Source organism: Plodia interpunctella, chromosome 16, assembly GCF_027563975.2.
Source record: "Plodia interpunctella isolate USDA-ARS_2022_Savannah chromosome 16, ilPloInte3.2, whole genome shotgun sequence".
In the NCBI taxonomy this organism is placed as follows: domain Eukaryota; kingdom Metazoa; phylum Arthropoda; class Insecta; order Lepidoptera; family Pyralidae; genus Plodia; species Plodia interpunctella.
In genome coordinates, this window is record NC_071309.1 from 9049998 (window position 1) to 9063063 (window position 13066).

At 39.1% G+C, this 13066-nt stretch overlaps 1 protein-coding gene across 5 annotated transcripts in view; it reads left to right on the plus strand.

Annotated features, from left to right (window-relative positions):
- Positions 1-13066, plus strand: part of LOC128676797 (dynein axonemal heavy chain 2) — a 63332-nt gene that overhangs the window by 43382 nt on the left and 6884 nt on the right. For 4 of the 5 annotated variants that reach the window (XM_053757145.2, XM_053757143.1, XM_053757144.1 and 1 more), the window contains 16 exons: positions 23-226; positions 1617-1721; positions 2389-2615; positions 3702-3843; positions 4644-4731; positions 4994-5148; positions 5481-5580; positions 6294-6418; positions 6790-7012; positions 7404-7579; positions 8234-8404; positions 8981-9180; positions 9793-9956; positions 10432-10578; positions 10976-11121; positions 12225-12385. In XM_053757145.2, coding sequence (XP_053613120.1) covers positions 23-226; positions 1617-1721; positions 2389-2615; positions 3702-3843; positions 4644-4731; positions 4994-5148; positions 5481-5580; positions 6294-6418; positions 6790-7012; positions 7404-7579; positions 8234-8404; positions 8981-9180; positions 9793-9956; positions 10432-10578; positions 10976-11121; positions 12225-12385 — 2534 coding nt within the window. Of the gene's footprint in view, positions 1-22; positions 227-1616; positions 1722-2388; positions 2616-3701; positions 3844-4643; positions 4732-4993; positions 5149-5480; positions 5581-6293; positions 6419-6789; positions 7013-7403; positions 7580-8233; positions 8405-8980; positions 9181-9792; positions 9957-10431; positions 10579-10975; positions 11122-12224; positions 12386-13066 lie in introns of those variants that run through there. The other variant, XM_053757146.1, reaches the window with a different exon arrangement.

Below are 13066 nucleotides of genomic sequence, written 5' to 3' on the forward strand. Positions count from 1 at the left end.
ATCAAAACTTGTATAAAATTAGGTGCAAGTGGCGGAGTACACGGAGCAATGTATAGAGTACATGGGCGTGATCAACGTGCAGCAACGCAACGCGGACGAGCAGCAGCGCAGCGTCGCCGCGCGCAGCAAAAAGACCATGGAGGAGGAGGTCCAGTGCAAGAAGCTGGCTGAGGCCGCCATGCGGGACCTGGCCAGCGCCATGCCCGCCCTGGAGGAGGCTGTCAAGGTCTGTGACCTCAATCACTTGTTTAAAACTTACTTGAGATATAATTATTGACTTGGCCGGGGTTGAAATACGGAACATGCACGCGTTTAATTTTACGACATTTTTATTATTAGATCTGCCTGCTGTTCCATTTTTGTTTTGCAAATACCCGACAGGGTTCATATTGTACTGTAAACCGTGTGCCTATTGCTAATAGAACTGATGTATAAAATAAATATAAAATGCTTTATTCGGCAAAAAAAAAAACAAATACATTTGTTATCCATGTACAAAATCAGCTCAGCTTTGTGCCGTGACTGAAAGCCACAGCGCTGATTTTCAGCTGGTACCTATAAAAGAACAAGTATAATTAAGAAAAAAAATGTCAACCACGAGATCATGAAATGTAACATACATTCATATTATCACGCCTGTTACCCTTGAGGGTAGGCAAAGACTAGGGATTTCCGCTTGACATATCTCATTAGCTTCCAATGTCTTATAATCTCAATTATACGCACCTTGGAATTTCGACTGAGTGATTTTAATTTGTACTATAGTGGATTTTGTCCGCAACTTTGTTCGTCCTTTATTAGAAAGGCACAGCTATGGTTTTATTTTATTTGATACAGTTTCTTTGACCTTAGCATCTAACAATAACATCAGCCAGGCCTACAAAAATTGTTCTGATTCTTTGTGTAATTGAGTCCTTATTGTGCGTACCAGTTTTATCATACCAATGTGCTTTGTGAAACTGTATAAGGAAAACGAAAGCGCGTTCTAAATTGCTTCAACGCCATCTTGCGGCTATTTTGACACTAACGCGCTACGGAAGCTGGGTTCTTGTAGGAGTGACGAAGGGATGACCCAATACAGATTTCCCGCTGCATTTCCCCCGGTAGGAACGAATCAAGCCTTGAATAAACTAATAAAAAATATTCAAAGCTCCCCCAATCCTGACATACAATAAAACTATATTTGGGATTTGTCTATGCATAGGAGATATTAACGAAAAATATTTGTGTGGGACTTTTTGAAAGTAACTGATGTCAAAACATTTTTTTTGTTTTTGTCGTATGTTTAGTATATTTGTTCGTGCATTAAGCAGAAACTACTGGATGGAATCAATACCGCGTAACTGAAAATATGTGTTTTGCTCCTTGAGCAAAATCCACACTGAGGTATTGCTTATTTGTGTGATACAAATGTCACACACGGTTACAATCAATCGAAAGTTTTTGTGTCTATTATGTAATATGTTTTATCTATAGAACTAAATTTGTGAAATGATTTTTTTTTTAAATAGAGCGATTGAGATTCAATTGAAATTATTAGATCAATTGGAGGCCTCTTGATTTGTAAAAAAAAAATACGATTAATTTGAATCAGTATAAACGATTACAACTTTTAGGCCCTGGATGCGTTGAACAAGAAGGACATTACAGAAGTGAAGTCGTATGCCAAACCCCCGCAGAAAGTCGAAATGGTGCTAGAGGCTGTCTTGATTCTTCTGCAGGTGATTATTTGATGATATTTGTCGTTTTTACGAACATTCGCCCGCGGCTCCGTCCGTTTGAATTTTCAACGGAGACAGTTCTTTTTTTCCTGATCGAATAGTCCATTATATTCTTTTACTCTATGTATAAGAAATTTCAAGTGGTTCGGTTGAGTTGTTAAAGCGTGAAGTGATGGTAAACAAATAAGCTTACTTTCGATTTTAAAATACTATTTGGGATATATAAAGTATGCAAATCATGCACATGGTCATTCCACGTGTATGTGTGGTATTCCCGTTTTTATCGAATTAAACAATTTCAAAATATATTTTCCACATCATCGGTAAGCTAAAACAGTGTTCAAAAATCATACATAGCTTATAATAATTAATTAGATAAATTGCAAAAAAAAAAATCATATCGCTGTTAGCAATCTATACATATAATAAAACTGCAAGAAGGGGCAAATATGTACAATGAATATAAGAAAAAAAAAATATATCTAGGGTTATTCATACAAGTAATAGAAGCCAATTGTTCTTCAGAAAAATTGAATTTAAATATATTTGTTTGCAGGTAATATTGCTTTGTATAGTAATGAGTATTCTTACTAATTAACTCACTTTTCGGAGTATCAATTGACTTAAGTACATTTTCTTTTAAATGGTGCAAAATGTCGATTTGTAGAAAGAGCCGACATGGGCGGAAGCGAAACGCCAGCTCGGCGACCAATACTTCCTGGACAAACTACGCGAGTTCGACAAGGACAACATATCCGACAAGACGCTGAAGAAGATCGGCACTTACACGGCCAAGCCGGAGTTCGAACCGGAGATCATCGGGATGGTGTCCACTGCCGCCAAGTCGCTGTGCCTGTGGGTTAGAGCCATTGAGAAGTATGGGAAGGTTTACAAGTAAGTTGAATGGTATTAGCTTGAGCTGCTTTGAAGATGAAACAATCTATACTATCCATATCCTACTGATATTATAAATGCGGATTTGTGAGGATGTGTATGTTTTTATATTTGTTACTCTTTCACGTAAAACCTATTTGAGCGATTGTTATCAAATTTGATACATGGGTAGAGAATATAATTTCGAATACAACATAGGCTACTTTTTATCTCGAAATTCCCACGGGAGCGAAGCCCTGGGGCGCAGCTAGTTAATATTATAAAGTAGCTTGTAATCCGTACTCCTACATATTAAATTAAAGAAAATTAGATCGCAGAATCAAAGCCGTGATGTAATACAGTACATAAAGCTGTTACTACCACTCCATCCACGAAATCCACGAGAATCCTCTCGTGGATTTCGTACGAGGCGACTAAGCCCTAAGACCCAGCGTAGGCAGTTGGTAGGCAACAGTATTCCCGAGTACGGTTGACGTCAGGCAGGCGGGTGTAAAATCTCAGTCGAATTATCAATATTTACGCTTACTCTTCGCGCTTCGCGGCATCGTAGCCCCGAATGCGGCCGGGAACATGGCGGCGATGAGAGAATATTATATAGTACAATATGAATACAACAAACAATACTTTCAAACAAATTGCGGAGTGTGGTAGCAGCATTCTGCAGGTTTTTTTTCAAATTTGACAGCAAACTGATGTCAATTTGGAGCAAAATTGTCAGTTGCTGTCAAATAATTAATTTCAATTAAATTACTAACAAGTTACATAATTGTTACGAACAAGTTATCGACTCCTATTGTCTGAATATAAATATCTTCTATATATATATAAAACTCTTGCGTTACTGAGTGACTGACTGATAGAAAACGCACAGTGTAGGAAGTTTGGTAGTGGTACACTAGGTGTAGAAAGCGGAAATTTGGTGTGTAGGTTCCTAGGACAGTGTAGGGGTGCACTAAGAAGGGATTTGCTGAAATTCCCACGGGAAACAGATTCTCTCTCACAGATTGAACTCACGTACGAAGTTGTGGGTAAAGGCTAGTTTTTATATATTTATTTACGAGAATTTGAGACGTGTGTATAAAACAGGATCGTGAAGCCGAAGAAAGAGAGGCTAGAGGAGGCGCTGGAGTCGCTGCGGATGAAGCAGCAGATCCTGGCCGAGGCGCGCGCCAAATTGCGCGAACTGAGTGAGATGATCGCGCGCCTACAGAAGGAGTATGACGAGAAGGTTATTATATAATATTTATCGCTTATTTATTGAAGCGGTGGTGGTGTAATGATTAAGACGCCCGTCTGTGGATCGAAAGGCCTCAGGTTCGTATTAGGATACGAACCTGAGGCCTTTCAATCCACTATATGAGTTTGTATACCAATCTGATATATAGTAGTTTTCATAGACCACCACTTGCTTCCGGTGAAGGAAAACATCGTGGGGAAACCTGCACACTGGTGGACAGTTTAGTTAACTAGTGTGTATGCGACTGCCTGCCGCTAGATGGCGGTAAGTAGTCGACTTGACTGAAATCTAACACCTGTGCTAGCAATGACACACTCGATATGATAATACTTATTTATTAGCGATCTGACCTTAGCGAATCAATGTCTGACATGATAACCAAACCAATTAAATAAATAAAATGACGGCCAATACTGTTAACCTTTGTTTTGGCATTTCTTCTCAGCCGTGGTCAATTGGTCATTCCGAAATGTTAGTGTGAAGTCAAAAATTAGACCTTGTGTAAGTCTAATAATGATTTGAATTTGAATTTTAGCAGCATTATTGCTTAGGTACCTAGTGTAAGCAATAATGCGTATGGAATACACATTTTCAACGCGCTTTTAAATTAATATGTCAAATAGTTTATTTGTTCTCCGTTACTACAAGTGCTGATCAACTGATGGGAATTAATACAGAAATTCGACATTGCATATTCTTGACTTTCCATTGGAAGTGGTTCTATTCCATGAATCGGGAATGTTTTAAAAGACTTGTAAAAGGTATTTTAATAAATGATTCGTTGACTAAAGGTGGCCCAGAAGGAAGAGTTGGAGCGGAAGGCGCGCATGCTGCAGCTGAAGTTGGAAAGGGCAGAGGCCCTCATCACTGGACTCTCTGGTAGGTACTTTCATTTCCACCCAACATTATCGTAACGCTATTAAACACTAAATTCAATACAAAAATACATGCGTCTTGTCCATAACCAGTGTCTTCATATAACGTCATATATGTATGATTGTTATTTAAAGTATATTGTTCTCTTTGTCAATGCGCACTACATTCTTTCTTTTTCTACCAGACATTGTACCCATTCTATTATTTAAGCCTAACATGTTATGATGTTAAGCTGTTTTGTGTGCCAATAAATAAAATTTCCCAGGCGAGCGCGAGCGCTGGGAGCTGACGGTGGAGCGGCTGGACAAGGAGTTCGCCAACCTGCCCGGCGACTGCCTCATCGCCACCGGCTTCGTGGCCTACCTCGGGCCCTTCGTCTCCGAGTACCGCGAGGACCTCATGGGCGATTGGTTCCGAGAGGTAGCTATCTGCGGTGATACACTATATACGTATATTATATACTGTATCTCCAAAAATATATACTGTATAACACTATATATTATACTATATCTATCTGTGGAGATATATATATATTTCCTTTCATCAGCACTTGACAGAATGTTTCGACATCGCGCGTTTGAACGACAGAACCCTTCTTCTACGAACGATTCGCCGACAGAATAGAGGAGACATTCTGTCGGCGAAACGTTCGTAGACGAAGCAACTGTCGGAGAACCGTTTCAGGCACCGCAAACAGTACATAAAGATATTTGTATAATAATAACTTGATGATGATATTTTTTCGTTTACAGGTTTACAACGAGCAACTACCAGTGACCATGGACCTCAGTATGAAATACTTCCTTCTGGATGACGCGACGCTACGCGACTGGAACTATATGGGGCTGCCAGGTACATTATTATTATAATTTTGACCCAAAGAATGGATTTATTGAATCGTATCTTCTTCTTTTTCTTCATAGTCGTATTCCTCATGGCTGAGGGTCGTGGTTGTTACGTGGAATGAAATACACACAACAACTTTCTTGGCATGATTTATGGAGTGGTTTGCCATTGCCTTCTCGATTTTACACACAAGTTAATAATAATCAACCAGTGTGCAGATTCCTCACGATGTTTTCCTTCACCGGAAGCAAGTGGTGGTCGATGAAAACATATATACATGAGTCAGATTGGTATACAAACTTTTTTTTCGCGTGGAAAGACAATTAGTGTCGATAAGATTGATGTTTTTTTTAAGTTCTCAATTATTATTTCATTTAATAACGGAGTTATGTATGTGTGTGCTCATAAAAGAAGTTTATTAAAACATTAACCTTTTTATTAAGTATACAAGATCTATTTATTTAATTCATTTAATATTTTTTGGATATATGTTACTTACCTATATATTTATACGTGCTAAATGTGAACATGCGGACTCTCCAAACACAAGTTTTTATGATAAACTTAAATGGAGTTTTCCAATCAAATATCGAAATGTACAACACAAGTCATTGAATAAAGATTATTGTTATTAACATGGAAAAAAATATTTTTATTGCATATAATGTATTATTTCATTATATGCAATAAAAATAATTTTCATACATTTTTCACGACAGATGACAACTTCAGTGCTGAGAACGGTATTATAGTGGTCCGGGCCACAAGATGGCCGCTGGCCGTTGACCCCCAGGGGCAAGCGCTCATATGGATCTCTAGACTTGAGGAGAAGAGCAATATTGAGGTGAGTATGACGTCAGGATACTTATTGTCTTTAAAATACAGGTTATATTCGATCATTGTGCCAAATGTTATATATTTTATTGGTGTGAAAGAGTTGGGATAGCTCCTACCAATTGGTGTATGAGAAAAATATGAATTAATGTACAAAGGGAACATTATAATTACGAAAATGTGTTGTTTGGTTCCACGCTAGAATTGGACCTCTATCGATATCGTACGAGGCGATGAAGAGGAATATAGACTAGGTAACAATGGCTGAACATATAGGTGTAAAGCTGATAGGTAACAATGGCATTATCTATAAGGGTTGATGTCAGGTAGGCGATATGTGGCAAAATCACAGCCGAATTTTCAATACTGTCGATTGTGCAGATTGTGGACTTTGGCCAACCGAACTACCTGAAGATCATGGAGACGTGTCTGCAAGAAGGCAAGCCAGTGTTGGTTCAGAACGTGGGGGAGGTTCTGGAGCCTTCCATACAGCCCGTGCTGGACAAGGCTATCGTCAGGATTGGCAAGGATCTGGTCATCAAGTTCAATGAGAAGATGGTGCCGTACAACCCCAATTTTAGGATGTACCTCACTACCAAACTGGGTGAGACTGGCTACACACGTTTCGATTTACAGGATATAAGGGGATGCAGGTATACAGAAGGCCTTTTTCTTATAAATACGTGCGTCCTTTTTATCCTGGCCTAGCTTAGATTGTCCCTGTGGCATCTGTTTCAGTAGTCAACTATTTGGTAGTAATCTGTTTCGGTAGTTAACTGTTTGGTAGTCATCTGTTTCGGTAGTCATCTGTTTCGGTAGTCATCTGTTTCGGTTGTCACCTGCTTCAGTAGTCATTTGTTTCGGTAGTAAATATTTATATAGTTAACTGGTGCGCCCATGTGCGATAGTAGCCTAAGTACTATACTATAATTATATATTAAAAGTTATTCGACCTCACAAGCAGTTTTTCAAGTCAACCGATTGTGGTCCTTCAGGCAATCCAGCCTACACACCTGAAATTCTGACAAAAACAACGATGGTGAACTTCGCGGTGAAGGAGCAAGGTTTGACGTCACAGCTGCTGGGCATCGTGGTGAGGAAGGAACGGCCCCAGCTCGAGTTGATGAAGGATAACCTGGTGATGACTATCGCTAACAATAAGAAGGTTTTGGTAAGTACTGCATCATCTCTTGCTCCACCTTTTACTCCTGTTTTCCGGTTCCTTCTGCAGCCAGGGATTGCTTTCTGTTTTTTCCATTTCGGTCTCCGGCATCATTGGTTGCTGACAAGCCGAGCCGCCTTGTTTGCTGCCTTCCTTATGGATATATGTATATGATGGATGGGCAATAACATCAATCACGCCCAATGACGATTGGGACCTTAATACTTAATGTTTAGAGTTTTAATTCGATTGTAATCTGACAAAAAACTTTACGGAAGACGTTGTTATATTCTTCGTGTGTTAATTATGCCGAACTGCTACATCGGAGGTGTTTCGAAACTTTATTATTAATATGGTTTGACTATTTGTAATAACTTTATTGCACGAAAATAAGTACATTAATCAAAATTAATACAAGAAAGATACATTGTACAACGGCGGACTTATCCCATGTGGCGATCTCTTACAGTCAACCGGCGATAGGTTGAGAGGACGTGTATACAGTAGCAGTCTAGTCACAAGTAATAACATACATTATTATTTTTATTATTTATTAACCACTCTTACAACTATTTTTACAGGACTGGCCTAATTAACAACAAATAGTTAATTTACTATAATATTTTTCCATTTATAGTAGACATTTATAGTTTCCATTTATAGGTGGACCTAGAGAACGACCTGCTCCGCATCATGTACGAATCACAAGTGCCTCTGCTCGAGAACGAAGAGCTATTTATTACGTTGCAAACCTCACAGAGGACCTCGCTCGAGGTGAAGGAGGCGTTGATAACTTCACAGGAAACTGAGAAGGAGATTGACACTGCTAGACAGGTAAATTTAGTGGAAAATTTATTTTTACCCACATGTATAAACAAAGTCCTGCATGTCTGGTCGCGATAAACGCAAAAATTACTGCACGGATTTTCATACGGTTCTCAACAATAGATAGCGTGATTCTTGAGGAAGGTTTAGGTGTATAATTTTTTATGTTTTTACCCGAAGCTGGGACGGGTCGCTAGTAACGAATATTATGTACTACGATTTTAGCTCAAAATGTAACTACATATGTAAAATACCTTATGATCTCGGAATTAAAGCTTATTGTTTAATAAATTATAAAAAACGCCATCTGTTGCGAAATAGCTGTGCTTTTTCGTCAGTTGAACTCAATTTTAACGTCATGTTGGTTCCACATTATAGCGGACCAGTTCACCTAATAATATTCTTGATATTCTTCAATTATTGGCGGTAATAATAATTTGACTCTCTCCATTACCGTTTCCTCCCACCCCAAGGTTTTCGGTGAGGAGATTTTTATTTATTTATTTTGTATGGTATATTTAATTTTTTTTGTATATTTCACTTTTGGTGCAATAAAGAGTATTTATTGTATTGATAATTATCCAGGGTTACGTCCCAGTGGCAGTGCGCGCGTCGGTACTATTCTTCGCCTTGAACGACCTCTCCAGAATCGATCCCATGTACCAGTTCTCTCTGGACGCCTACACCGACCTCTTCATGTACTCCATCGACAGGAGCCCCAAAGGGGGCGAGCTGGAGGACCGGATCAACAATCTGAACGAGTTTCACACTTACTCTGTGTACAAGTGAGGAGATTTTTTTACTTGTTTACTTTGATTTAAACGTCGAAGCATTTGTTAAGAAACTATCTGAAACACTCATGAGCGAGAGAGATAAGCCACGTAAATTATTTATTCACGTATTTCTACGTAAATTCAGAAATAGCCCTCTCTCTACAATCTCATTACTAAGAAAACCAACTGCGTTATATACGTACAACATATTAAATATGATATGACTATGGGTATACATACAGGTGAATAGTGCGGTAACTATGGTTGCACATCAAAAGCCATAATAGTATGTGAATATAAATGTCAAATGCTGTGTGTATTATATGAATTTTGGTACAGTTTTTATAATTATTTAATTACAGGTCTACCGTTGCCTATATACAATCTATCATTGAGTTGGTATCCCAAAAGTTTGGGGCCATTATTTATTTTTAAACAAATTCTAAATTCTTTATTCAACTCAAGATGATATAAATCATTTATACACATCAACCGGTGAACAAAAGTCTACTGCCGACTTAGTATAGGCGCAGGTAAATAAGAAAATTCATCTAAGCCTTTACCAACTCATTCCTTAATCGCAAAAAGTCTCCCATGGTCTGCTAACTCAAGAACTCCTTCTAGGAACACCTGTCGAGCTCTATTCGAGCGTCACAAACTCCTGCTGTCCTTCCACATGGTGTCCCGGATCCTCTTCCAAATGGGCAAGATGAGTATGCACGAGTACCTCTACCTGTTGAAGGGAGGAATCGTGCTTGACCGATCTGAACAGCCCGAGAATCCTACTAGTAAACTTTTATTGTATTCACATAAAAATTAACATGTTAATTGCCCTATCTAGCAGTACACTAGCGCCACCATCGTAAACTTATATATTTAGTAGCGGAAAATTGAAAATGGTCTTTTAAAATTATGTAACACTCGATAAAGGATTTTTTTATTTTTACATCGTTACGGTGCGTAAGTGAATCACCGCTTCTACCGCCACGCTCCCATCCGGTAAGAAGAAGTTCATTGAAAAGTGAGCTTTAAACCGTTCCCTGTAGACACATTATATATTGACAACAAATCAGCAGACTTGCAAGCAGTCTGCTGATTTGTTGTCAATATATAATCTCAGCTCAGCTCTAGTGTTTAACGTAGTCTATAGACACAAGAAAGCAACTCTTTTCATCGTAATGATTTTACTCATTCAAATTTGCGAAAAATTCTGAAAAATAGCATTTTTCTATTTTTCAGAATTTTGTTTACTTTGACTTTTAGATTGGATGCCAGAGGATTGCTGGGACAATATAACAGAGCTGGACAAGCTGCCAGGATTCCACGGCGTTCAGGACGCGTTCGAGACCTTCTCCAAGGAGTGGAAGGAATGGTACCTGCATCCTGAGCCGGAGAGTCAGCCGCTGATTGGTTAGTGCTCCTTGCAGGGTCGCCATGTGACGCGTGATGGCGGATGACAGGTGTCGCGATTAAACGCTGCCATCGTCATGTGATGTGTGACGAGCGAATGTAAGCTGTCGCGATAGAAAGCTGCTAGGAGCTCGGCGTAGGTGGCTGGACATATCCATGTCACTGGAGGTATTATATAATCTGTGTTCGAAGTTAAAGGGCATGCGCGGATTTCATAGAAAACTGCCCCAGCACCGGCGTAAAAGATTATTATGTTAGATAATGCCGCCAGCGTTATATGCACATTTGCACCAGGTGCGTCACGGGGCGGTCTTTTTGACTAAGTTTCTAATGTTGTATTGTAAATTATGTTGTGAATTAATATAGACAGAAAACGTGACATGCATGATTGATGTAGGCGAATGGAACGACATTTGCAACGAGTTCCAGCGCATACTGTGGATCCGCGCGCTGCGCGTGGACCGCGTGTCGGCGTGCGTGGCCGCGTTCGTGACCAGCGTGCTCGGCGGCCGCTACGTCGAGCCGCCCGTGCTCGACATCAAGGTATTTCCCTGCGAAACTTTTACGAATACGGATACGTTACGTTACTTTTCATTGTTTACGTTACTTTTACGAGTAATGGTAGGTTCGTACGTTCGAAACTTTTACGAATAGGGACGTTACGTTGTTACGTTATCTTACGTTACGTTACGTTACTTTTACGAATAAGGATACATTATAAACTTTTACGAATAGGGACGTTACTATGTTACTTTACGTTGTTACGTTACCTTACGTTACATTACGTTACTTTTACGAATAAGGATATATTAGAAACTTTATAACGAATAGGTTTTAACAACGTAAAGGGACGTTACTACGTTACTTTACGTTGTTACGTTACCTTACGTTACTTTTACGAATAAGGATGAATAACATCTTCAATGTAGTGTCAACGCCGGCTGGAGTGATATATAATTTGACTTCTATTATGTACCTGCTTATATTGTTAAATTACTGTGTGAAAAATATATTTATATAAAAAAATTGGTAAGCCCTTCTGGTGCAGTGGTAACTGTTTAAATTACTTTCTTTCGGCATTTCTTCTCAGCAGTGGTCGTTCCGAAATGCTAATTTGTAACTTTGATAAATCTTATTTGTTTCAGAATATGACTTGAAAAAGTGCCTTGAAAGGTATAAACTCTGAAAGAAAAAAAATAGCTCATTTTTAGCAAGAGTGAAAGAAAGATTTTCGCAGTTACAATATTAGTATGAACACTTCTGAGAAACTACGCCTTTAGCATGTGTAGGCGACGCACTTAGGATTTTATTTTATATTATTTTGTGTTCAAAAAATTGTTTTCTCAAATTAATATTTAGCTTTGCAACTAGTAGCGCCATCTGTTGCGCAACAGTGGATCCGTCTTAAACACGGTAGAATTTTTTATTTTTTATTTTTGTAAGTCGGTAGTCCGATACTTCGAGACGATTCTACAAGATTGTTCTTCTACGTGTCCTAAAACTTTAATCTTCTTTCTAATTGTGTCTACAATAAACGCGTAATTCAAGTCTACCTTGTTTTTTCATTGCGTCGGCTACAGCATGTATGTAGCATAGCATAAGGTTTATTTTCCCAGTATCCTGTAGTTCTGCGTGTTGTTGTGTAGATGGCGTGGGAGGAGTCGTCGTGGAAGACGTCGCTGCTGTTCGTGCTGTCGCCGGGCGTGGACCCCACGGCGGCGCTGATCCAGCTGGCGCGGGACGTCAAGATGGAGGACAAGTTCCACTCGCTCAGCCTCGGCCAGGGGCAGGCGCCCACCGCCACCAGGTGACGTGTACACAAAGATATAAACCCCGTTTATATATATATATATATATTATCGAAATTACCGAACCTATTTCAAAATTGAACTGAATTTACCGGTTATTACCGGTTACCGGTTAATAATTTAACTTATCTAGGTTTTGAGAAATTAAAAAAGGTCTTCGGCGAAACGTACGAAGAGTGTTTCTGTAAATTGTATGGAAAATGATGATGCGTGATTATAGTTTCTTCGGTCTTTTGTATGAGCCTTCATCAAACATTATCGCGGTAATATGCTCGGCTGCCACAAAGAGTAGATGTCTGTGTGACGCTTGGTAAACCGTACAGTAATGTTGCACACAATATCTGGTTCGTGTTTGTATAGCAGCCTCAACCTTTTTCTTTTAACACCAATTTGTTTGTTCTCATGTTTTAGGCAATTTTTTTTCTGAAGCAGACGAATAATGAATGTATTGATTACTTTGAAACTTTCGCGTTGCATAATTGTATACTGAATAACAGATATTAAAGGCGAGTTCCAAAGGCCCAGTGACCACGGACCTTTGGAACAGAGTCCGAAATGTCTGGGAAATAACTAGTTGTTCGCCGCGAACGTGGACCTCGCCAACACATTTTTTTTTTTTACAAAATTGTGAATATTTCAAAAACCACTTAACCGATTTTGATGCTCCGCGCACTTAAAAA